The 27,070-nt window shown below is 44.2% G+C and overlaps 1 protein-coding gene across 2 annotated transcripts in view; it reads right to left on the bottom strand.

Moving 5' to 3' along the window:
• Positions 1-4,107: 4,107 nt before the first annotated feature.
• The window catches only part of LDLRAD3 (low density lipoprotein receptor class A domain containing 3), a 268,228-nt gene continuing 245,265 nt past the window's right edge, over positions 4,108-27,070 (bottom strand). The window contains exons 5-6 of one of the 2 annotated variants that reach the window (XM_078149024.1): positions 10,982-11,327; positions 4,108-8,580 (exon numbers count right to left, since the gene is read on the bottom strand). In XM_078149024.1, coding sequence (XP_078005150.1) covers positions 8,322-8,580; positions 10,982-11,327 — 605 coding nt within the window. In that variant the 3' untranslated portion in view covers positions 4,108-8,321. Of the gene's footprint in view, positions 8,584-10,981; positions 11,328-27,070 lie in introns of both variants that reach the window. The other variant, XM_020963945.2, reaches the window with a different exon arrangement.

Genomic DNA, 27,070 nt, shown 5'->3' with positions numbered 1-27,070 from the left:
GTTAATGATAATAATGATAATAGCTATCATTTAATAGCACTTACTAATACCTTGCACTGTGCTATGTGCTTTATAGCTATCTTACTTGATCCTCACAATGACCTTGGGAAGTAAGGACTAATATCCCCACTTTACAGTTGAGAAAACTGAGGCAAGTCACTTAAATGTTGTTCGTTTGTTTCAGACTCTTTGCGACCCCATTTGGGGTTTTCTTGGCAAAGATAGTGGAATGGTTTGCCATTTCCTTTTCCAGCTCATTTTACAGATGAGGAAACTGAGGCAGAGAGAAGTTAAGTGACTTGCCCAGGGTCACACAACTCTTAAGCGTCTGAGGCTGGATTTGAATTCAGGTCTTCCTGACTCTTAAGTCACAGCATTCTTGTCTACTGTGTCCACCAAATTGCACAGTAGTGATTAGATGAATTCAGAAATGGTTGAGGGACTGGATTTGTAGAATCATACTTAGAGGTAGAAGGGATGGTGGGGACCATGTGGCCTAACACCATTTTTTAAAAACAGATGGTCTGGAACATCCCTTCCACCTCTAAGTGTGAAGTATAGTGAGGAAAGGCAATGGGCCTGAAACTGAAGCGAACCAGGGCCCGCGGAGGCTGGCTTCCAGGGCCCTGGCCTTGGGCTGCTTGGGTTGGAGGCCTCTGTCATCACTCAGTGTGTCATCTTCTCCCAGAGTGCACCGTGATGACAAATGAACCCAGATGGAAAGGAAGGAGAGGTCACAGGAATTCTATTTGGGAGAGAACTGTTCAGTCAGCATCCATATGGCTGAGAGCAGCTCCTTATTAGAGCTCCAATCAATAACCCAGCCTCTCAGCCATGTTGATGTCAAGAGGGCCCCCTGCCAACCTTACACACACACACACACACACACACACACACACACACACACACACACACACACACACACACACAGAGATCCACACAGACATGCTCCCTGGCACCTCTCCCCTCCTCATGTCTATGATTGAAAGTCCTCTCCCTCTGCCTTCCACCCCCATGAACCAAAATTAATCTAAAGCTTTCAAAGAGTAGAAAGGCAATTAAATCATGACGCTAAGTAGAGAAGATGCCTTTGTTGTCATAAAGTTGCTGCCTACTTGCCCCATGCATCTTTAGCATGGGGTTGGAGGCGGTGGGTATCAGAGCACCTGATAGCCTCTCCTGGGTGGCTGCAGAGTGTGCCGCGTGCTCCTCAGCAGCCTAGCTTGTTGCTGTTAGCACAGGAGGTGCTATCCCCAGGTTTATTCTTTTCAGAGACTGATCTATCTCAAGGAAACTTTTGACTTCAGGTGGAAAGTTTACAAGAAAAAAAAGAAAAAGAGAAAACAAGACAGTCTCCAAATACTAAAGGAGTACTAGGGACTTAGAAGGTGGTAAGGATATTTTTTAAAATTGTTTTTATTCTGAGCTTAATAAACACCAAATAAAATGACACTTCTCTATGCACAGTAGAAGAGAAAAAAGGTTGGGCTCTTTGTTACATACAGTTTGCTTTTCTGGTTAAGCATATAATACATTCAACCTATGGCTTTCAAAGCTGTCCAGCCTGCCTACACTTCTTTCTGCTCTTCCTTTCGTTCTTGTCTCCATTTTTTATGGAGGGGATTTGATTGTGATGCCCAACTGACACGAGCAGACAACTTGAAAAACAGAAGGCGAAATATAAAAAAACTCTCAGAAAACCTTAAAGATACACACACCACACACACACACACACACTACACTTGTACACACTCTCCAATAACAAAAGCTGTCTCAAAGTGGAACAGACCACCAGAAGAGGTAGCAGGATCCTCCTGAGAAGCTTGAGGTGACCACCTGCCAGCTATGTTGCTGTTGTCCAGTTGCTTTTTTTAGTCATCTTATCCTTCATGACTCCATTTGGGTTTTTCTTGGCAAAGATACTGGAATGGTTTTTCGTTTCCTTCTCTAGCTCATTTTACAGATGAGGAAACTGAGGCAAACAAGGTTAAATGACTTGCGCAGGGTCACACTGCTATTAAGTGTCTGAGGCCAGATTTGAATTCAGGTCTTCCTGACTGCAGGCCTGGCACACTATCTATTGTGCCACCTAGCTGCCCCACATGTATGTTGTAAAAGTGATTAAATGTGGGGGAAGTGGGACTGGCTAGAATGCTGAGGTCCTTTCTGCTTCTGTGATTCTGAGGACACCTCCTGTGCTGTCTTTTCCTTCTCTAGAAGTCTTCCACACGTCAGGGACATTGAGAAGAGATTCTTATCCATACACAGGTGGGACTAAATGACCCAGCTCTGAGGTCTGACCTTCATTTTTTTCTTTTGGCTAGGCAATGGGGTTAAGTGACTTGCCCAGGGTCACACAGCTAGTAAGTGTTAAATGTCTGAGGTCACATTTGAACCCAGGTCCTCCGGCCTCTAAAGCCAGAGATCTATCCACTGCACCACCTAGCTGCCCCCACCCTTCACCTTAAGCAGTTGATATGGCAGGTTCATATTTGGTTATTAAGTCAGAGGAGACCACATACATGGTACTTGGAAGGGACCTCAGAAGTCACGTAATCCAACTTCCTTTTTTTTTTTTTAATAGATTAGGAAACTGAGGCCCCTGGAGTTTAAATGACTTGCCCAAGGTCACATACAGGCAAGTAAGGCTTAATTGATCAACGAGTCTTTGTTAAGCATCTACTACATGGAAGACACTGCTTGTACAAAGACAAAACCAAAAGTGAATGTCTGACATTCTTTTAGTGAGGACAACGTGTAAATATCTAGGTGGATGCAAAATACATGCAAAGTAAATGCAAGTTCATTTTGGGACTGTGAGTGAGGCACTTATGGGATCAGAGAAGCCTCATATAGGACGTGCAAAAGTATGGAGGGTAGGAGAGGACTATTGTGTAAAGAGGAACAAGGCCAGTGTGGCTGGAATTGACCCTCCCCCCCCCACTTCTAAACCCAGCTCTGCTACATGTGGGACTGGGGATAGAGCCAGGAACTCTGGAAGACCTGAGTTCAAGTCTAGCCTCAGACACTTCCTAGCTGTGTGACCTTGGATAACTCATTGTCAGTTTGCCTCAGCTTCCTCATCTATAAAACTGGGATAATAATAGCACCTCCTAAATCCCAGGGTTGTTGTGAAGATCAAATGAGATATCTGTAAAGTGCACTGTAAGCCTTTAAAGAGCTATAGAAATGCTAGCTGCTATTATTGTTATTATTATATGGCAAACCAGGAAAATATCACATAAATACAAACTTCTTAGGATTACAGATTTATTGTAGCTAGGTGGCCTAATAGATAAAGAACTGGACGTGGAGTCAGGAAGACCTGAGTTCAAATCTAGCCTCAGACACTCACTAGCTGTGTGACCCTAGGCAAATCACTTAGCCTTTGTTTACCCGTGTTTCCTCATCTGTAAGATGAGGATAATAATAAACAGCACCTTCCTCCCAGGGTTGTTGTGAAGGCCAAATTCAATGGCATATGCAAAGCCCTTTGCTGGCTATCACTGCTGGCTGTCCATGCTCGAAGGGACCTGCAGAGGTCATCTATGCCAATGTGTGGATAGTACATCCACATATAAGAATATACCAGACACATCCATAGGAAATACAAGAGTAAACAGGAGGCTATTTCGGAGTTGGGAGGCACTGGTAGGATCAGGAAGGGTTTCATGGAGGAGATGGCATTGGCAGTGTGGACGCTTAAAGGCATGGGTGGCCCCAGGTCACACCAGTGGTAAATGAGAGCTGGGATTCAAACCCAGGCCTTATGACTCCCAGTTCAGTTCTTCGTCCTCTGCTTTGTGTAGGGTCATTGATCTAGAGGGCACCTTAGAGGTCACATAAGCTCTGAGGCCCATCGAAGTTAGTGTCTTGCTTAATGTAGGTTGCAGAGGCAGAGTATTGTAACTATTGTGTGGTTAAGACCCTCTTGTGTCTTAAAGAAGAAAATTATAGGCCCCATAAGAAAGACAGTGAGGAGACAATCAGCCGTTTACTCTGCATATTGATATATTCTCATCTCAGGACTATTCCTTTCTTTTTTGTTTTGTGTGCAAAGAGTTTCAGAAATGAAGTCATTACAAATGCTCGGAGGAGACGAGCAGGCACAGGCAGGAACGATTTATTGGTCATGATCCAGTACATATCCCTAGAGAGTGGAAAGGAGATCAAGAGGCACCAGTACCATTAGCAAGAGTGAAACTGCAAGTTTATTCGAGAGTATAAAAATTAAAAAAACCAAAAACAAAAAACCAGCCACAACCCCCAAGCCCCACGGCCTTTCCAGTTTACAGCGACTCTGAACACCACACACTGACCTTTACAGCCCACTCTTCCTTTTCCTCTTTTGCCTAAAATGTCAGCCTTGAGGTAAGGAGGGAGAGGAGGGACTTTGAAGCAGAAGTGTCCTGGGAAATGAGAGACCTACACAGCTGATCTCACTTCCTACAATAGAGTCCAGCTTCTCTTTCTTTGTAGCGTGTGAAGTAACCTCTCCCAACGGGAGGGAGATAAGAATGAGTGCTGGCCACTTGTCTGCCTACTTATGGGCGAAAAAATGGCGGCTCTGAGGCCCTATTTCTATTTTTACAGCATTATTAAAAAAAAAATCAAATCTGTAATAAAAATGTCCCTGTGTTCTTTCATCATTAATAGTTTTTCCTTATCTTTGAAGACCATTTGTCTTCTCTAAGATGTCTAGAAGCAAGAGAGAGCATGAGATTAACTCACTGCCCTATTAATTAAAATTGGAATCCTTTCCCCCGACCAACTTCCAGAGTAATGGAAGACGTTCCCTTGAACTATCAAAGGGCAGAAATAAAACCAATCAATCTGACTTAGAGGAGATGATGCACCCAGCCAAAGTTTCTTTAAAACTCAGAACTTTTTTTTTTTAATCACTGGGCTATAGACAAAATTACTATGATGCTATCTCAGAAAGAAAGACACACGGCTAGTTGTCCTTTATTAAAAATTCCAGAGTGTGTAGCTAGTTCTTTTATGAGTACCTCAAAATCACTTGCTTCAGAACAAGGTCAATCCAGCAAACTTCCCCTCTCAGCCCCATCCCTCCCTCATCACCTGTAGTTAACATTTTAATAAGTTTTCTGGATCAAACACACCATTTGCCATTCCTTGAGCCCACGGGTGAGTGAGGGTCTGGCTCAGAGCTTCTCCAAGACGTCGCTGCTCAGTTCCAGTTGTAACAGACATCAGTGTGACTTGACAAAATGTTGCAGAGGGCTCTCTCAGGAGGTGGATAGACAATTCTCCCTTTATTCTGGCATGGAGATCCACTTCCTTCTCCTCCCTAAGCCCCCTCTGCCTCCCTCCTCAGTCCACAGTCAAGGTCAAAAGCCTACCGGCACAGCGCCTCGGAACAGAGAGAGGAACATTCTTCTGTTTCTGCTTCCTTCAAGAATATGATAAATAACAGCCCCCAAAGTGCGTTAAGTGCACAAACTCCTAGCACGTGGGTTAGTCGAGTGTGGCTTGTTACCAAAGGTTTATAGATGAAAAAGGCACAATCTCCTTTTGCATCTGTCTCTCTTTGGACCGCATTTAAAAAAAAGTACACCTTTCCTATACACATATAAATAGGCCCTTAACTAGAAGGGAAAACACAAACACACCATTTTAAATGTATTTCTGGCCTACGTTGGGGGCGGGGTTGGGAAGAAGTCCAAAATGGGGCACGGTTGACTCAAACCATTTGCTGCCTGCTGCTTACACCTTCCAAAGGAGGAAAACGCTCCCACGTTGAGAGGTGTCTGGTGGCCTGAGAAGGGACAGACAGTCTCTGGGAATGAAGCGGTGCTGTGGTGTCGATGACAGCTCACCCCTCTACCTGGGATTAGCAGTTCAGTTCAAATCAACAAACAGTTTATTAGGTGCCAACTAGGGCCCAGGCACTGGTCTGGGTGTGGAGGGGATATGAAGGCATACACTCAATAGTCCCTGCCCTCAAAGAGCTTACATTCTAATATTAACTGGCTCGAAAGAGAGTTTAAAACTAAGACATTCTTAAGGCTATTGTAATCAGGTGTCAATATATGAGTCTTCAAAGCAATATTTTTAATCATGGATATGGGTTTGGAACAGAAGCCTGGGCTGACTGTGATAGAGAGAGAGAGACAGTTGAATGTCATGGATAACAGCAGTGCTCTTAGGGCCAGGAAGACCTTGGTTCAAATCCCACCATGGACGCTTACTAGCTATATGACCACAAACAAATCACTTCAACCCCCATGAGCCACAGTTTTCCCATCAGTAAATGGGGATAATAATACTCGTAGCAGCTTCCTCAGAGCGTTGTTGTGAGGACCAAATGAAATCATCTACATAAAGCACTTTGAAATCTTTAAAATACAAAGTATCAGGTTTTATTTCTTTCATTCTTTCTGTTAAAAAAAAAATTCGGACCTGTGAATTCATCACTGTGGGAAATTCCTGGAGAAGGACACCCTCACCCCCACCTCCTAAAATATCACTTGGCCCCTAAGCTACAACTTATAGTCTTTGAAGATTGTCTGGGGCACTGAGAAGTGACTTGCTTAAGGCCACACATCCCATATGGGAGGAGAGGCAGGCTTTGCACTCAGGTCTTGCTGACTCCAAAGTCAGCTCTCTATCTACCACACCATCCTGTCTCTTATGAGTTATGATCATTGTGATTACTGTGAGGCAGACGGGGGCAAAGCTAACTTTTTAGCTGACGCAAGTAGGAGTCTCGCTTTCTCCAAGCTCAGCACAGAGGGGGGACCTGCCCAGGATGGGATGAGAGACTATGGGAGCTTTATGTTGGCACTCGCTCCCTGCCTTTCACCATATCAGGATCAGAGGACACACTTTAGGCGCTGGAGCTGCATGGTGTGAGGAGGTCAATGGGACCTTTGGGAGAGGAGGCCCAAGCTGGAATTGATTCGGGGCTGACTCTCATTCAGCGCCCCTCCAAGGACCACTCCATTTAGCCCCACTCTGTAAGTGCAGCATCCCAGGCTAGAGGGCCTAGGGAAAAACCTGAGCATCTTTAGACTACTTAACCTGAGGTCAGTGAGTTGGTTTTTTTAAAAATATGTCTTGAAGTGGCAGCTTGGTGGTGCAGTGGACACAGTACCAGCCCTGGAGTCAGGGGGACCTGATTTCAAATCTGACCTCAGACATATAAAACTTCCTAACTGTGTGACTCTGGGCAAGTCACTTAACCCCAACTGCCTCACTAAAAAAAAAAATGTCTTGATAACTATTCCAAGACAACTGGTTTCCTTTATAATCCTATGTATTTTATTTGGCAAAAAATGTATAACAGCTAAGTGGTGCAATGGAGAGAAGACTGGATATCAGGATTGACCCAAGTTCAAATCTGGCCTCAGATACTAGCTGTGTGACCCTAGGTGAGTTGTTTTACTGCTATCTGCCTCAGTTTCATCATCTGCAAAATGGGGATAACATTATCTACCTCGAGGGTCAAATAAGAACTTGTTTGTAAACCTCAAAGCACCATATAAATGGTAGCTATTATTACTATTTATTTTATGCATTTAAAAATAGGATTCTGAAAAGGAATCCTGACAAAGGGGTCCAGGACACACAAAAAGTTAAGTGTTTTAGAGGTTCGCCACATCCCAGCTTGCCACTGATATCTTCCGAGGAAGTTTTACAGAGTCTCCCTGGCCACTATGTCCTCCCTCTTCTGATCCGAAGCACACAGCAGTATTAAGTAGCATTAGGACACACTATCTCATCCTGGTCTTTGGATCAGACAAAACCATACCAAGACACTGTTCTTCAAAAGTATTTTAAAACACTGTTTTCTCTCTCTGTCAGCAAATTCAAGATACTCCAAAAACCACAACAGAGGTAGGGGGAGAGGAAGAGGGAGAGGGAGAGACAGAGACAGAGAGAGAAACAGAGAGAGAGAGAGAAACAGAGACACAAAGAGGAGAGAGAGGGAGAGAGAGAGAGACAGAGAGAGGGAGGGAGAGAGGAGAGACAGAGAGAGGGAGGAAGGACAGAGACAGAGAAGAGAGGAAAAAGGGGAGAGACAGAGAGGGTAGGGGGAGCCACAGAAGCATCATGAATAGGGAGTCTTATGATCATGGGAGCCTGAGGAAATAATGCAACAGTAACCGAATGGCAAAATACAAATCTTATCAATTGGGATCCTTGGAAAAATGCCCCATCTTCCTCCTCCAAGTCCCTCTGATCCATCCCCTTGTGATCGTCTAAGGACCAAAGGCCAACCACAAGCACAAAGATGGCAAAATGGTAACAAGCCACAGCAGATTAACCCATGTGGACTTTAAAAAAAGACTGGACTTTTATCGGCCCCCCAGCGTGCCTGAGCGGAGCAGTGAGTCACTTGGCTCTGGTGTTCTCTCCGAAGATGGATGAGGGTGCTCAGGGTCGCTGCTGCCATCCTGGGGCTGACTGCTGGCGACACTGAGAAGGCCACCATCTGCTGCGGGGCTGCAGCTTGCCGCGCTCCCGGCCCGGGAGCGGTAGGGGGGCAGCTCTGTCTGACTCAAGGAGTCACCTTCTGAAGAATAAGGGGGAGGAGGGAGGTCAAACCACGGGGGTCTGCTGTGAAGGGGAGAAGAAGGGGAAGAAGAAAGAGAAGGGCGGGAGGAAGAATAAATCAGAGACTGTGATACCAGCAACAGGATGCTCCTCTTCGGAAGCATTCATTTCAAGCTGTCCTAAAAGGAGAAATAGGGGACCCTCTCCTGATTTCTTTTAAGACTCAGCTCAGAGGGCAGTCAGGTGGTGCAGCGGATACAGCACCGGCCCTGGATTCAGGAGAACCTGAGTTCAAATCTGACCTCAGACACATAACACATACTAGCTGTGTGACCTTGGGCAAGTCACTTAACCCTACTGCCTAGCCAAAAAAATAAAATAAAATAAAGACTCAGCTCAATTGCCACCTTCTGCAGAGGCCTTCCAAGTCCCCCCAGTCACTTAAGCCTTTTCTTGTAAGGCTACCTTCCCTCTACTCTGTATGTACCTTGCATATATCTAGTAACTGACATGCTTTCTCCCCAGAAGACTGCAAGCTTCCTGAGGGCAGGCCCAGCCTGACATGTAGTAAGTGCTTCATTGATACCTGTCGATTGATCTTTCCTTATGGAAAAGATGATCCCAAGGATTGGTTCGTTACAGCGGTTTGGAAACACTACAACTCAGGCAACAGAGGAGGATATTCCATCCTGTCTCCTTATGGTTTTCTAGGCAGGGCCAAAATCACATCCTCTGCATGATGTAATTCAACAGGGATATGACCTGTCCCATTAAACTCAGGCTCTCAAGACATAATTCCCTCCCCGTGAAATGGAGGGGCCACATAGCAAGAGCATCTCAGGCAGGGCTAGAATTCAGGTGATGGGACCAAAGACCGGCCATTTTATATGTTCTCTTGTCACAGGGCCGTTGCTGTGTAATCCGCAGGATGGGGGGGATGGCAGCTAAGTCTCAGCTTCCACGCCTTGCTAAGATTGGCATGAAGTGCAATCTTAATAAAAGACCTAGTGTCTTTGTTTCTAGTCATTGTTCATAAAGAGAAACCCTACACTCCGAGGGGAGGGATGCCAACCACCTTTGATGCAAGCCTTCAGAGATAATGTCATGTTATGGATGTTGAAGCTTGGGCTCGGAGGGAAAAGAACGATGGGTACAGCATCCAGGACCACGGATTTAGAGTTGGGAAAGACACCAGATGTCATCTGTTTCAACTACCTCATTTATAGATGAGGCACTTGAGAACCGGAGAAGGCAAGTGATTTCCTTGGGGTCACAGTATAATGAATAGCTGAGCTGGCTATTTCCGTATTCCAATGAGTCACTTAACCTGTCTGGGTCAAGATTTCCTGACCTATAAAATGAGGTGGCTAAACTAGATGACATCTGAGGTCTCTTCTGGCTTTTAATCTTAAGATCATATGAATCCTTCTTTCTACTTAATGCCTATGTGACCTTGGACAAGTCACTTAACCGTGAGCTTCTGTTTCCTCATCAATGAATTAGGGAATTGGGTGAGATGATATCTGAGGTCCCGTCCAATTCTATAAACATAGGGTCATAGTCCCAGAGCTAGAAGGGACCTTAGAAGCCATCCAGCACAATCCCTTTGTATTCCAATTAAGGGAAACCGAGATTAACCCAATTAAATTCAGGCTTGATTTTAATTTACTTAAACTGAGATTAACACATATGGACTTTTTAGAAAAAAATGACTGGATTTGTATAGGTTTCCCCATTGTGCCCGAACTGATATGAGCCACTTGGCTCTATAAGATTAACTCATATGAAATTTATTATTATTATTACTGTTATTGTTATTAGGTTACTTTATTAATTGAGATTAAATGACTTGCTGTAGGTCACAAAGATAGTGAGAGGTCCAGGTTTCGGACCCAGGTTCTCTGACTTCAGATCCAGTGGTCATTTCTCTGTAGCATTTAGGCCGATTTCCTCACCTATAAAATGAGAATGGCTGACCATCATGGTCCCTTCCATTTCTCAGTCCTATTACAATGGATTGATTTGATATCATTACATTATGATACATAATTATTTATTGAACAATTAGTTTGTTCTCCCATTCTGTTACTAATGCGTGAGGTCACAAAGACAGAGGCAGTGTGAATAGTGAATGGAGCGCTGTCCTTAGACAGCCTACCTTACTTGTACAAGCACTGTGATTTGGGCAACTTTCTGCATCTTGGTTTTCCCGTCTGTATAATGCAGGGTGTTAGACTCAACTGTCCCTAAGATCCCCTTCACACTTGATATCTATGATACTACATGTGAGCTGGATGGTTCTAGTGTCTAGGAGGGATGTCCTTCTAGATGGGGAAACTAAGACAAAGAAATGGCCAACAGCATTTCCTACACCAATGAAATCTCAGGCTGAGACTAAAAATAAAAGCCATGCTTCAGTTTTGAGTGCTGGTAGATTGGCTATGTTTTCTGAGACACCCACCTTTGGTCCAGCACAGCTTCTGAGTAGGAGGGAGGGGAGTCCAAGTCCAGGGAATTGTGGTAGACCTGATTGGACACATACTGGATGCCATTGTTGACATTGTAGGTGACGCTGCAACGATGCGGGTGGTCGAGAACTACGAGGCGGGACAGAAGCACAGGATGCTGCAGCCTGTGCACGGGCAGCGTCATCAGGTTGTTTCTTTTCCGCTGGTGATGCAACACGAGGGCGAGGAGGGCCACCACCAGCACGAAGATGACGGAGCTGCCAATGATGGCGTAGGTGATGCTGGGGTAGTAGAGCAGCTGGTTCTCTGGCGTCACGTAGACCTGCCCGCTGCCTGCCTCTGCCACCAGGGGAGAGGAGCCGCGACAAAAGCAAAAGGACTGTTAGTCACCCGTCGTAAGATTGTTACCCACAGCAGCAATTTTAGACTGTGTTAAAAATTGCAGTATAGGGCTCAAAGCTCTTTCTTTACTCCCCGGGGTGCACACTTTCTCTGTAAAGCATTGCACAGAGGGCCTGGAGATGAAAAAGCCCAGCTCTTCCTTTCCCTGTCCTGCTCTGGGGTTCCAAATCCCAGCACTTCATGTCATCACTGTGGGAGTGAGAGGAATCAAGCATTTGTTAAATGCCTACTCTGTTATCTCATTTGATCACAGGCGAGTCCTGTCTATTCTCTGGCTCTCGGTTTCCTCATCTGTAAAATGGGAATGTTATGGATGTTGAAGGCGCCTCTTCCTATGTGGCAGAGGCAAGCAGCAGCGGGTCTGCCTGACGTCGAGAACCAGCTGCTATAAGGAAAAAGAGCAGTGGGTACAGTATGTACCTACTATGTGCAAGGAACAAAAAAAGCTACCATGTGTATCAGTATCAAAATCCAGTAGAGGAGCAGCTAGGTGGCACAGTGGATAAAGCACTGGCCCTAGACTCAGGAGGATCTGAGTTCAAATCTGGTCTCCGACCAGACAATTGACACTTACTAGCTGTGTGACCCTGGGCAAATCATTTAACCCCAACTGCCCCTCCCCCCCCAAAATCCAATAGAAACCAGGGACATTAAACCACACATAAGGATCCCTTCAGACCATATATTTACTCAGGAAATTACAAATGAACATCTATGCCATACTGTATTTTTATCTATTTTGTTAAATATTTCCCAATTTCATTTTAATCTGTTTCAAGGTGCACTTCAGTAGTGGGCTGCATCTGAGATTTTATATATACATGTACATATACATACATACATACATACATACATACATACATACATACATACATATATATATATATATATATATATATATGTATATGGTGCTTTAAGGTTTACTACTAAGCACTTCACATATACTAATAGCAGGCTCTTATTATTATAGGCTCTTTCAGGTTTGCAGAACACCTAACATACATATTCTCAACTGATCCTCATAACAACTCTATGAAGTAGCTATTTTTATCATCCCTATATTACAGATGGGGAAACTGGGGCTGAGAGACTTGCCCAGGGTCACACAGCTCTGAAATCAGGTCTTCCTGATTCTATGGGCAGCTAGCTGGTGGAGTGGATACAGGGCCAAGCCTGGAGTCAGAAAGACTCATGTTCCTGAGTTCTAATCTGGCCTCAGACACTTACTAGCTGTGTGACCCTGGGCAAGTCACTTCACTCTGTTTGCATCAGATTTCTCATCTGTAAAATAAGCTCGAGAATGAAATGAGAAACATCTTTTTCAGAAAAACCCTCAAATGGGGTCATGGAGAGTCGTACGTGACCTATTCTAAGTCCTATGTTCCATCCACTGTACCACCTGGCTGCCTGTAGGAAGTATACCAGACCAGGGCTTCTTAAACTTTTTCCACTCTGGACCCCTTTTGGTATTCAGTGTTAATTGGTGCTGCATGGCCTGAGGGCGTGCACAGTGCAAAGTGCGCATGTTTTGTGTTCAGAACTAAGGCTGCAGGGAAGTTGCACACAGGGGTGTGCGCTGCCAGAAACACCTCCGATTCATTATGCGTTTGATTTTTAATTAATTTTTGGTCGTTGCGCATTCAGAAACCTTTTACTGTTACCAAATTTTTCACTGCCCCATATGGGGTGGAGATCCACAGTTTAAGAAGTGTTACCCTAGGCCCTGTAGAGACAAAGATGGAACGAAGGGGGGAAAAGAGAAATAAACCACAGTTCCTACCCTCCAAATATTCTAAATTCAGGTGGGCTCCAGGCCAAGCTAAAAACAGAAGGACATGGCCTTTCCAAAGTCTACAGATGCTCAGACTCCTCTCTCCTCCACTCCCAAATGTGATCAGATGAGGGTAAGGAAGCATCTCTCCAGCTACTATCACTGCTTCCCTGAGAGATTTTCTGAAATACAATCCAATAAACCGCAGTGAATCTCAAGTGCTTCGAACCCATTTAACATCTCATCTACAAGATGGAAGAGCTGCAAGGACAGAAGGACGGCTAAGTGCGTAAGTACGTGTGTGGGGGGGAAAAATCTGTCTTGGAATTTCTTGTAGACGGTTACCTGCCAATCAACCCTTGGGAAGAATGGGCAGAGCTCCATCTTTGACAAGCTGTTCTCCCGGGGAACACCTAGAGGATGAAAAGATGGGGTGTGTGTGTGTGTGTGTGTGTGTGTGTGTGTGTATGTGTGTGAGATTATTTCAGACCCAGGGCTTAACACAAAATATCACCCCAGATCCCCACCCAATCTCTGACCTTCTGCCAAGTGTTTCTATTTCATATGGAAACTTGGGGAAACAATCCATTTTCAGGGTTTCCCTTTCCTCTTCACTTAAGGACACACTAATACCTTCTCAAGTTGCCCTGACAGACAAGGGCTAGAAAAATCCCATTATCTCTGCGGTGCTCAGGATCCAGTGAATTGTCAGCAGGTTATTTTTAAAGGAGGAAGGTGGTTGAAGGGGTGGGGGAGGGGACAACTTTTCACAGAGCTGACAAGCCAGCCTGGTTTTCAGAACACCAACTTCTGTGTAAGCAATTGAGGTCTTAAGAGTCCATCTGGGATCCCTCTTTAAAATGACTGGAATGTAAAATGTCTGTATAGCCTAACAGTCTCGTTTACATTTCTGAGAGCAGACTCTCTCCAGATTTCCCCACTTTGGCAGGAGAGGGGGAAAAAAATCACACATGCTTGGGAGATTATGACATTATATAACTCAACGGTGCTTGGTATAATTTCCACTGTGTTCAAAATGTCATCTTTTATTAAATCATTAACTAGGCCTACTTTTCTAAAGAGCTTAATGAGCCTCCTGGCCAATTACTAATATCACAATTGCCTTGTCCCTCAAACTCAAAGCACTGTAAATCACAGGAAAGTTTCCATCTCTTCCCATTTCTCCCTTGAGCTCCTGGCCTATTTCCTTCTCCTTTCGTGGAATCCTACAATCACAGATGGAAAGGAGCTCAGAGGGCATCTAATTCAGTGGTATTAAACTCAAGTAGAAACAGGGCCACTAAGCCAGACACAAGGATCCCTGCCACCGCACATTGCCTTAGAAAACCACATTTCTTGTTGTTGTTCAGTCATTTCCAACTCTGTGACCCCTTTTGGGGTTTTCTTGGCAAAGATACTAGAATGGTTTTCCATTTCCTTGTCCAGCTTACTTTACAGATGAGGAAACTAAGGCAAACAGGATTAAGTGATTTGCCCAGGGTCATACTGCTGGTAAGTGTCCGAGGCCAGATCAGAACTCAGGAAGATGAGTCTTCTTGACTCCAGGCCTGGCACTCTCCACTTCTCCACCTAACCGCACATAGTAGGTGCTTAATAAATGCTTGATAATTGATATGTCATTGTATGCCATGATTTTTCTTTTCTGACTTCACCTTCTATCCTCAGTAGAATGTAAACTTTTTGAAGGCAGGGGGTGTTTTCACCTTTCTTTATACTCCTAGAACTTAGCACATTGACTGAGACATAGTAAACATTGCTTGTTGAGTTGGCTTGAAGAAAGAAGCGGTATGAGAAGACACCTCCAGCCCACCCCTTTGCAGGGGTGGCAGATGCACAAGAGTTGTCCATTGTCCATATTTTCATATGTATGGATCAGTTATATAGATATTTTCCTCTTCTTTTTCTTTAAAATTATTATTATTTTTTAAATATGGAATGACTAGAAAGGAGAGAGATATGGTGAAAATTATGGTGTTATATATGAAAAAGACATCAATAAAACCTCATTTAACAAAATAAACGCTTGTTGCCTGCTGACTGAGACTGAGCATAGTGGCTGACACATAGTAGGTGCCTAATCAATGCTTAATGATTAAGTGCTGAATAGTGCTTCTTGAATCACCAAAGGGAGACTACACCTAGACACAGCAAGGAAATAAAGCTCACGTTTGCATCATCCTTTAAGAGTTTAAAAGTGCTTTTCTCATAACAATCCTTTGAGGTCGGCAGCACACAGATTATCAAGTCCATTTTCCAGATAATGAAACTGAAATTCAGGATGGTTCATTGACTGGAGAAGGAAATAGTAAACTACTCCAATATCTTTGCCAAGAAGCTTGTTTTGGGGTCATGAAGAGTTGGACACAACTGAAAATGACTAAACTTCAAAGACAAAGGGCTAAACCCCATTTGCCTCAGTTTCCTCATCTGTCAAATGATCTGGAGAAGGCAGTGGCAAACCACTCCAGTATCTTTGTGAAGAAGCTCCAAATGGGGTCATGAAGAGTTGGACACAACTGAAAATGACTAAACTTCAAAGACAAGAAGCTGAACCCCGTTTGCCTGATCTGGAGAAGGAAATGGCAAACCACTCCAGTGTCTTTGCCAAGAAAACCCCAAATGGGGTCACAAAGAGTCTGACGTGACTCAACAACACTAAGCACGTGGCCCAGAAGCCCAATGCTGGTAAGTAAGTGTTGGACCTGGGACATAAACATGGGCCTCTCGTTTCAGTCCCCTGTCCATTACACAGTCCAAGGAAAACACCATCTGAACATTCCCTACTTTCAACACTCCTGCTGGTTGTGCCCTACCAGCAGTTTTGATAAAGTGAAGTTTCTAGTGGCTGGGGCCTTCAGAGATGGCTATAGATTGGTGAAATATAACTACAGTTACCTAGTTTAGAGATGGGGAGGGAGGGAGGGAAGGAGAGAGGGGGAGAGAGAGAGAGAGAGAGAGAGTATTTGGGGGAATCCTCTTGTGGCTTCACTCTGTTTAGCTACAGAATTTACACACCAGGCCTGTATCCCATTGGGTTTCATCATTACCATCATCAAATAAAATCTATTAAGTCCCCAGGAGTGCAGAGATGCTAGGTTGAGCTCACCTGATTATGCAGCCAGCTCCTTGAAGTGCTAAATGAGCAATCCCACCCAGGTGGTTTCCAACCCTCTGCCTACTCTGCTGTTTCCTCCATTTGACAAGGGCTGAGGAGGCATGGGTTGATTTAATTCAAATTCCATAGAGCTGAAGCCTTCCTTGGTTTTTTGTTCCCTAGATCTGTGAATCTGGATAGCGCCCCATACAAAATCAGTTCATCAATGCCACTTCCACCCATTAAATCTTATTACTTGAGAAATGCTGAGGGTGCAGGCAGGGAGCTTTTGAGTGTAAAAAACTTTCTGAATAATTTAGGAAAAAGGGCTGATAACAGAAACATTACAAGTGGCACTCAACGCTGTTGCTTTATTAACCATGAAGAAATTCACAGTTTCTCAAGTTTTTCAAATATCTGAGTACAAATTGTGCAAGGCCCTGCTGACCTAGAATGGAGGGCTGTTATTGCGCCCTTCATCCTCTGCTGCCCCAGCAAAGAAAGCTCCCACTTCAGCAGTCAGGAAGGAATCCTTGAGGCGCTTAAAAGGAATAAGTCATGGCCATCTCCATTCTGGGTACGTTTGGGGGGTGTGTGTGTGTGTGCATGTGTGTGTGTGCGCGTGTGTGTGCGTGCATACACACATACACACACACACACACACACACACACACACAGAAAGAGCTGGAGGGGCCATTTCCTTCACCAGATGAAGAAACGCACATAAACCCTGTTTGCCTCAGTTTCCTCCTCTGTAAAATGAGCTGGAGAATGCAATGGCAAACCACTCCCGTATCTTTGCCAAGAAAACCTCAAATGGAGTCATGAAGAGTTGGACGTGACCCGACAACAATGACCACAAGAGGCCAAGGAAATGGCTGGAATGTACAGGTAGAAGGAACGTTAGGGTCAGATGAATTCTAGGGAAAGGTGTGAGGTGGGTGAAGTTTGCATCTTTCACTTTTCTCTTTCGGCAACCAGCTCCTCAGCTGAGTACTACAGGAACTTGCTTGGGCTAGCTGCTAATCCAATAGCAGATAACTGCATTCAGCTACTTGTTACTCCGTCGGTGTTTGCTCTTTAATAAGGAATTCCAAAAACAGACAAGCCTTCAAGAGCCAAAGGGATTCCTCTTTAATAGTAGAATGACAGATAGTTTGATAAGTAATGAAAAAAAAATGCCATACTAGACTGAATATCTCCCTCCCCCTCCAGCAGTAGGCTTAGTGTTAGAAGGGACCTTCATCAATCAATCAACATTTATTAAGTATGTACTATGTGACAGGTGTGGCACTTAGATATCTAGTTCAATCCCCTTATTTTACATAAAGGTAAACCAAGGATCAGAGGAGGTATGTGACTTGCCTAAGGGTTACATCGGCAGTAATTATAATAATGATTTATATCCATGTATATAATATTGCTATAGTGCTTTAAGGTTTGCAAAAATTTTTACATGCATCATTCCATTTGATTCCCTCAACACCCCTGTGAAGTGGATGCAATCCCATTTTACAGGTCAGGAAACTGTGGGTCAGAAAGGTTAAGTGACCTGCCCATCATCACTCATTTACTCACACTGAAATGGAATTTGGAGTGGTGGAGGGACAAAAGCAATGGCTCTGAAGGCAGAAGTCTTGGATTCAAATCCTACCTCAGGTATTTGTAACCTGGGTGACCTTGGGCAAGCCACTTCATTTCCTAGGGGCATATTGGGAGCCTGTACAGTGACAGGGTTGGGCTAGTTGGCCTCTGAAATCCCTTCCAACTCCTGATCTATGGTCCTATGATTTGATTCCGGGTCTGAATCCTGGGTTCTAGCACTAGGCTATGTGACCTCAGTAGCTGAGTCAGGATTTAAATGCAAATTCTCTCAAACCATTTATGCCGTTCTTTCTACAACATCATACCAGTTATATGACAAACGTCAAGAAGTTCTACCTTCTGTTCTGCTACTAAAAGGTGATAGAAAGCCGCTTCTCAGATCCTAAATAGGTCCAACCTTTGAATACAAAACCACCAGGCTTGCCAAGATATTAGAAGTTATGCAGTATTTCTGCGGAACATGACATGCTGAGTGGACTACAGCAATGTTGTCCTCATTCTCTAGACGATTCTCTCCCATAAGTCAGGTGGGGACAATATAACCCTCTCTGAATCCTTTGGAAAAATAGCCAACAGAGCTGGAATTGTGGAGGGGCAGATGTGTGCTTCATCATTTCCAAAATGGTAGACCCAATATCCATCCACCTCCCCATTCACCCATCTAAGGAACCAACCAATGCAGTATGGAGGGGTAGGAAGATTGTTGGACTTGGTAGTTGGGAGATCTGGGTTAAAACCTCAGCTTGGACACCTGCTAACTGTGTGGCCACAGGAAGGTTACTGAGCTGCTCTGTACTATCACAATCAGGAGCAAGACACTAGATTTGTGAGGTAGGAAGTCAGCAGCTGCTGCTGAGGACCCTGAAGTGGGCACCAGACTCTCTCCTCTTTCTGAAGCAACTTATAAGCCAACCTATAGCGCAGGGGCTCGAAATCATTTTTTGTTATCATGGCCCCTTTGGCATTCTGGTGAAACTTGTACAGATTCCTCACAATAACATTTTTAAATGCATAAAATAAAAGCTGTAGGAGTACAAAGGAAACCAATTACATTGAAATACAGTTGTCAGAATTTTTAAAAGAACAGTTTATGGATGTTAGATTGAGCACTCCCATTACAAAGACATTGACGTTACGCTTCTCAGGTGATGTCTCTAAACTAGTACTTCGATATTAAAGCTGGTCATGTTGACAAAAGAATGTACAACAGAGGGGCTGTTGGGAATTGGGGTACTGCCTGGGTGGCTGATGAGCACGGGGGGAGGAATTCTTCACTGGGAGCTCCCGATACTGATGACAACAACAAACATCAGGAGAAAGAGTCTGAATGTGGTTTAATGGAACGAGTACTGGATCTGGAGCCAGAGTACCTGAGGTCAAATGCCAGCTGTTACTAACTTGGCACACTGGTTCTCAGTTTCATCATCTGTAAAATGAGGACCTTTTTTGTTTTTCTGGCTACAGACTCTATGTGTACAAAGAAAGGGTTGGACTGGATAATCTTGTTAAGCTTTGACTCCTATGACACATATGTCATGGTGAATAAATGCCCAACCAGGTCCATTCCTGACTGTTCTCCATTTGAACCTGAGAATTCCACGGTGATGGAAATTCCACAATCTCCCTGTGCTTTCATAAGTTCAAAGGATCATAAGATTAAGAGCTGGAATGGACTAGCTAGTCCAACTTTCTTATTCCACAGCTGAAGAAACTGAGGCCCAGGGAGGTTGTGACTTGCCCAAGGTCACACAGGTAGTAAACGACAAACCCAGGATTTGAACCCAGGCCTCTGTCTCCAAACCTAATACTCTTACACTGCCTCCCAAGGGCCATGGACTTACAAGCATTCTTTTGACCTTCTGCTAAAGTACTTTTGTGTCCTATGAGCAAATGGAAAAAAAAACAAACCTCAAAAGGCGAAACACCTGCCACTCCCTGCTCATATCCTTCCACATATTTGTAAATCTTGCAACATTTTCTGAGCCTCCGTTCTCTATGGCCTCTCTGGGACACATCATTCCTTCCTCTAGATGCATCTGGACCAGACTTCCTTAATCTGGCCAAGCAAGATTCCTGATCCAATACAGCTGTGAAAGATACTGAAGACATGAGCTCCGGCTCTAGAAAATCCCTGGTGTTTTCCCTCCAAAGCTCAGAGTCGCCTTTGGTGTTTTTGTACATAGATCCGAGAGTTTGATAGTTGGCCAGGATCCCAGCGATCACGTAGTCCAGTCACAGAAGAAAGGAACATCGAACAGGCAGTCTTCACCTCTGCGTGAAGACGTCCAAAGAGTAGCAGCCCACCCTTCTGGCGACAGCCCCTTCTGCTATTGGACAGCACCTCACTTATGGACAGCTCTGATTCCTAGGAAGTTTCTCCTGATATCAAGCTTACCTTTGCCTCTTTGAGACTTTCCTCCCTCCCTCAGTACTCTTGGTTCCACTGTCTTGGATCACTCAGAACAAACTTAATTCTCCCTCCACAGGACAAACTTTGAAATATGTTTAGACAGCTCTTGGGTCCCCCTTGAGCCTTTTCTTCTCCAGGCAAAGCAAACTATTTCTGGTTCCTTCAACTGCCACATGGAAAAATGATCAGATTAGTACTGCTTGGACTCAGAGGGCAAAACCAGGAGCAATAAGTAGAAGTGATAAAGAAGCAGATAGAGCGTTTATTAAGTGCTCAAGCCCTAGAGACACAAGTAAATAAGATGGTCCCTCCTCTCAAGGAGTATACATTTTAATGGGTGAACACCAAACATAAAGGGGAGCTGGAAAGGAGGAGGTGGGAGGTACAGAAGGGCAAGGCTCCTGAGTGTGAGTTGAGCTGAGAATGAAGGGAGCATGCTTCAAGGGCCTTGTGAAATGGCTCACCAATCAGAACAGGCCCCAGGGCGGAAGCATCGTGAGCGGGACAAGGCTGCTGGTAAAGAGATGGTAAAGTCTGGAGAATAGGTTGAATAAGAAGAAGTCTTGATTTCAACTTATTTTACAGGAAAGAACTTCCTAACAATTATAGCTAACCCAAAATGGAAATGACAGCCTCAGGTGGTAGTAGGTAGGCCTTGCTTGAGGCCTTTGAGCACAGGCTGGATGACTTCTTGCTAGTCACGCTGTAGAGAGGATTTCTGCTAAGGTAGGGGCAGGCAGGCCACTCTGGTTTCTTCAGACTCTGAGATGCTGTCATTCCCCAAGTCTGCGGCTCTCAGTAACCAGACTTGGTTCAAGAACTGCCTTGCCTTTTGGAGACCAACAGTGTCAACTCACTCACTTCTGTTTTCCCATCCCTTTAATTTTTTTTTTCCTGTGAGGTTAGAGCTACTACAAGGATCGTCATTCTAAGCACATCTCTCATCCCAATTTAGATGCTTATTGAAAAAAAAAAGTTTAATTTAAAGGGCCGACCAGCAAATGACTAAATCAAAAGAGAACGGAGAAAACCCCGCTGAACCATTACCATGGCAACTCAAGTTTCTAAAATTAACTTAAAGGAGTGTAATGTAAAAACCTGATCTGCCAGCAGGCAGGAGACAGACCCAAGCATGCTTTACAGCTGGCCTCAGGCCAGGGAGGAAATTAAAAGGGGGCACTTTGGCCACGAATGAGTTATGGCTCCAGGACGTGGGGATCAGCTAGGCAGTGATCTCCTGATTAAATTCAAAATGAGAAGGGGAACTATTTGGAGAAATTCAGGCCTGAAGATAGACAGACAGACAGATAGACATTTCTCCCAGAATACTTCATTTTCTCGAATGCGAAGTATCAAAGACTTTGGTGGCGTTCTCTGCTCACTCTGAGGCAGAGGGAATAAGATAAGGCCAATCTTTATTGTGTGATGATCCATCTCCTTTCAGCAAATGTCATCATAATGAGCAGTTATAAGAAAGACACAGCAGGCCTTTTTTAAAAGAAAGCAGCAGGCTATCAGTAACATCTCAATACAAGGTAAAATTCTCATTGTAATTGGGACAGTCTGATATACGAGGCAGGGAATTAGTGGGGTTTTTTCCACTTTCTTTCTGATAATGAGGATAATAAGGATTCAATGAGTTAGGTGCTAGATTCTGTCTTTGCTATCAACAGCAAAGATTAGACCTGGTATAGTTCCAGACCAAGGTCTGAGCTACTTAATAACCATTTAAATCTGTGGCATCTTTAGCTTTTACATATACAGGATTGTTTCCTCTTCACAAGGACTCTGTGACATATGAGGATGGACATCACTGTTATCTTCTAACGCTAACTTCCATTTATTCTGTATGTACCTTCTAGATGCCTACTAAAAAAAGTCATACTGTCTCCCCCATTAGACTATAAGCTTTCTGAGGGCAGGGATTGTTTTTGCCTTTCTCTGTATCCCTAGAGGCAAGGCACAGTGGTGCTGTAGATAGCAAGTCAGTCTTGAAATCAGGATGACCCTGGGTTCAAGTGTCCCCTCTCACACATCCTGCCTGTGTGACCCTGATAACCTCTCAGTGCTCTAGAGAAGGGGTCAACCTGCATAATTACAGGGAGTTTTCTATTCTGAACAATTTACAGATCTAGTCCCTATCCCCAGTACTTTTATTCCCTAGCATAGTACCTGGCATATCGTAAGGGTTTAAGCAGAATAAGTTTACAGGCATTTGGCTTGCTGATTGATTTTCATTTTACACATGATGAAATCTTGCCTCAGGAAATTAAGTAATTTGCACAGTTTTGCTAAGACTGTGAACAACATGTAGATGATTTAGCAAACCCTGAGCCCAGGGATAGGCAGCCTTCTTTTGGAGATAAGGGATTAGGGTACAAATTAAGAGGAGAGCAAGTATCTTACTTGAATTCACACTGAATGTTTCCATTAGGCTGGAACCAACGAGCATATTTTACATAATCATGACTTCAAATAATATAGAGTTGAACACAAGTAACCATACCATGGCGATTCATTATTTGCACTAATTAGGACCCAGCTTTATATGCCCCAAGCTGGGCTGGGTTGTTACCATGGTGTCCCTGAACCTCAGCCAGAGGACTGAGACAAGTGGAGCAAATCAGGTGCTGAAGCAGAGACTGAGACTAAGACATCTATGTCTCCAGGTTCAGGAGGCAAGAAAGATCCACAGAATTACCAGGGAAGCTGACTATTTGTATGATTCAATCTGATTCCCTAAAGTCTGTCTTATTGATGAGGTTGTTTGCAATCCCTGCCCCTCCCTGGCAAAGATTTGCTAGAATATGGTGGCATAAGCTTCTTCCTGACTCAGTGCCCCTGTCTGAGGCATGAGCCCATACTCGGGGGTCTGGGACTTAACCCTATGCCTCCTAGCTCCACACTTTGAGATTATACTGCCACACCTTGCTTAGTGGTGACCTGGTTCTTCAAGGTACAAAGGGGGCTCCTTAATCGAAATTAGTATCATAAATTGATGAAAGGCAACAGAGAACTAAAAGGCCAACAGCTTCCATCATTCTTTCTACCCTGTGATACTTTGAGCCTTCGATGGACTTTTTATCCACTGTGTCTTCAGCAGGCATATTTACGAGGAGTGTTTGAAAGACAAAGTATTAGAATAAAAAAAGGAATCAATGAACCTTACAAACCAATATGTATGGGGCACAACGCCATGGAGAAAAATACACCTCTGCTGGCAGCAACTGATCTTGCAGAATCTGCTAATCCCAACGGGAAGGCAACTTTTTATAAGAGGCCACAAAACCATGTGCTCAAGTGCAAAGAAATCGGGCGGGGGGATATTGTCTTTAGGTGACAGAATGGAACTTATGGCCTAACCACCCCAACCAAAGGGCAGGCTTTCCACTCATTTTCCCTCTGGCCTGCAAAGTATTTGTGGCAGATGAAAGTTCCTCTGTAGTGATGTTCTCAGGTTGCCTACTGCACATACCATGTAGAAAACATGCCTGGAATTTGCTGGCTAAGGGGCTGCCATACAACAGTCCTATTTATATTTCTTACCATACATGCTTTCCTTGACTGCAAGGTGGAGATTGTAAAATTAAATGCTTACTGGACACTCAATGAACTGCATGGCCAATCGGTGCCTGGTCCGATAATAAGATTTGGCAAGTTACACTGCAATCAATGCATTATTGAACCTGCAGCATCAGCGGCTGAGGGTGGGGAGACTGCTAGCTTAAGCATGATTCAGGCAGAAAAATATCAGCTCTTACGCATACTGTAATAATGCTCAAACTGTCGCCTAATCTTAAAAGTTAGCTAGAGAAAAAAGGCCAGTGTTCACTGACCTGGCTGGGTTAGTACTGTGGAGTCACCGAAACCCCAGGGACTGAAACGAGTAGGCAAAAACCATTTAATGACCTTGTTTCTATTTAATCAATGTCAAAAGACATTTAACAAGCAGCTGCTGAGGGGAAGACACTATTCTGAGCAATGGCCCTTGGTACCATTCCAATTTTCTTATAGCTTCTTTTGTATTCCTTGTTGTTCAGTCCTTCCAGCTGTATCCAACTCTTCCCTATTTGGGCTTTTTTTGGGCAAAGACACTGGAGTGGTTTGCCATTTCCTTTTCCAGCTCGTTTTGCAGATGAGGCAACTGAGGCAAACAGGGTAAAGTGACTTGTCCTGGGTCACACAGCGAGTAAGCGTCTGAGGCCAGATTTGAACTCATGAATATGAGTCTTCCTGATTCCAAGCCCAGTGTTCTATGCACTATGGCGCCCCTAGCGGCCCTATTTTGTATTAAACCTTACACATATTCCACAATCTGGTGACAAAGGCTTCCTTGCTCTTCCTCACACAAGACATTCTATCTCCTGGTATGTTCACTGGCTGCCCTCATGCCTGGAAGGCTCTCCCTACTGTTTTCCACCTTCTGGCTTTCCTGGATTTCTTCAAGCCTCAGCTAAAACTTCACCTTCTGCAAGAAACCTTTCCCAATCTTACTTAATGCTACTGCCTTCACTCAGAGATAATCTCCAATTAATCCTGTATCTATCCTGTATGTCCATAGCTGTTCACATGTTGTCCTCACCATATTAGAAACTCCTAGAGATCAGCAACTGTTCTGTCTATCTTTGTATCCCTGGTACTTAGCACAATGCCTGGAGCATAACAGGTACTTGACAAATGACTGTTGACTTGAATTGACTTGTCTGGGAATTCAAAGATAAATGTGGACAGTTCCTATTCTCAAGAAATTCACATTCTACTGGGAGGATGCAACACTTACATGGATAAATACATGTAAAATGCAGATGCAGGAACCAAGCTTGTGACTTCATTGGTACAAAGAAGCCCCAGGTAGAGAGATTCCCTCCACCAATGCAAGTTGGTACCTTCTCTATAACTTGTGGCTTTTGAGTGTCACCTAGACCAGAACCCCTAAGCTAAGTGACTTGGCCAGGGTCACAGAGCCAGGGTGTATCAGAGGAGGGGGCTTGAAGATTCAAGGTCAACTCTCTATCAAACAGGGCAGCTATACTTCCCTCTCATATGTAAAGTAGATACAAAGTAATTTAAATAATACAAAAGTATTTACAAAGTAATCTCAGGAAAACAAGGAGGGATGGCTTTCAGGACATGGATGAGCCCTGCATTGGACTTTGTAAAGTTGGAGATGCCTGTGAGATGCCCAAGGGACGGACTGAAGCCTGGGAGAAAGGTAGGATCCACCTGTTACTTATTCCCAGCAAAACTTCGTTTAGGAGAGACAAGGACCCAGCCCGGTGCCAAAGAGTTCCAAGCACCTACTGAGCACCATGGCCAGACTCAGAGAATCTTAGATGCCCAGCAAAAGAGCCTGTGTTCTGTCCTAGAGGCAGGTACTCTGTTAGCACTGAGCTGGTAGTTATGGGAGATGCAAGAGAAGCACAAGACATCGTTGTTACTTCCAAGGGATTTAAAGTCTGACTTCCAAGCCAACATTAACATCTGAAGCCCATAATGAAGTACGTAAGACAGCGTGGTGGGGGAGGAGACAGAAGGCTGAAACAGTCACCACAGGTGGTCTAAAAAGTTTAGTGAGAAAAGCAGAATCTTAATTCACTTTAATTCAACAAGCCTTGAGGTGCCTACTATGTGCCAGGCAGCTAGTTAGGTAGTGTGGTAGATAGAGTGCCAGGCATGGAATCAGGAAGACTTATCTTCATAAGTTCAAATCTGGCCTCAGACGCTTCCTAGCTGAGTGACTGGGTAAATTGCTCAGCTTCTGCCTCCGTTTCCTCATCTGTAAAATGGAGATAATAACAGCCTATTTCCTAGGGTTGTAACGACAAAGTGAGATATTTTAAAAAAGTGCTTTGCAAACCATAGCATGTTATATAAACACTAGTTACCATCATCATTATCCTATGCATGCATATATACTCATATGTATGTATGTATGTATGTATATCAATCAGTGTTTCATTGGGATAAAGTTCTCTCTGTGAGGAAACTCCCTCGACCAATTCACATGAGGACCTGTTTTGAAACTTATAGTCTTAGAGAGTTGCCTGGGCCATAAAAGGAGGTTAAATGACTTGAACAAGGTCACAAAGCTAGGATGTGTTAAAGGCAGTACTTGGCAAAAAGTGCTTTTGCTTTTCCTTGTATCCCCAGTGCTTAGCCCAATGTCTGGTACACAGTAAGTGCTTAATAAATGCTTGTTGACTGACTAGCTAACTGACTCTAAGGATTGTTTTCTATCTACTACCCCATGCTACCCCTCCCAAAGTGTGTGTGTGTCTGTGTGTGTGTGTATACACATACATATATGTGTATATATGCCTATATATGTACATGTACATACATGTATTTATATGCACATACAAAGCAATTTTGGATGTTCTGACAGCTGGGAGTCTATGGAAAGACTTTCTTTGGGGGGAGGTATTCGGATGGATGCTGTTCTAAGAGACAGAGGGGAGGAGACAGAGCACTCCCGGCCTGGGAGACATCTTTTCTAAAGCATGAAGACAGCAAACAGAACGTCATCTATGAGGGGCAGCAAACGGGCCACTTCTCTGGAAATGTAGAGCATGAGAAAGGGAGCTGTGTGCAATCAGCCTGGCGAGGTGGGCTGGCCCCTAACGAGTGGCAGACCCAACTACAGGTCACACTCGATGTGAGAAAACCTCCAATCTCCCGGCAGGAAATGGCAAACGTGTCTCGGCCTGGGTTTGCGGTGCCCTCGCGTCCCAGGGTCCCCAGATCTCTAAGCAATATTGTCCTCTGTGGCTCTTCCATAT

This window comes from Phascolarctos cinereus, unplaced genomic scaffold, assembly GCF_003287225.1.
Source record: "Phascolarctos cinereus isolate Bilbo 61053 unplaced genomic scaffold, phaCin_HiC Scaffold_9;HRSCAF=440, whole genome shotgun sequence".
Classification (NCBI taxonomy): domain Eukaryota; kingdom Metazoa; phylum Chordata; class Mammalia; order Diprotodontia; family Phascolarctidae; genus Phascolarctos; species Phascolarctos cinereus.
Note: the sequence above shows the minus strand (reverse complement) of the source record. Positions and strands in the feature narration are given on the sequence as shown.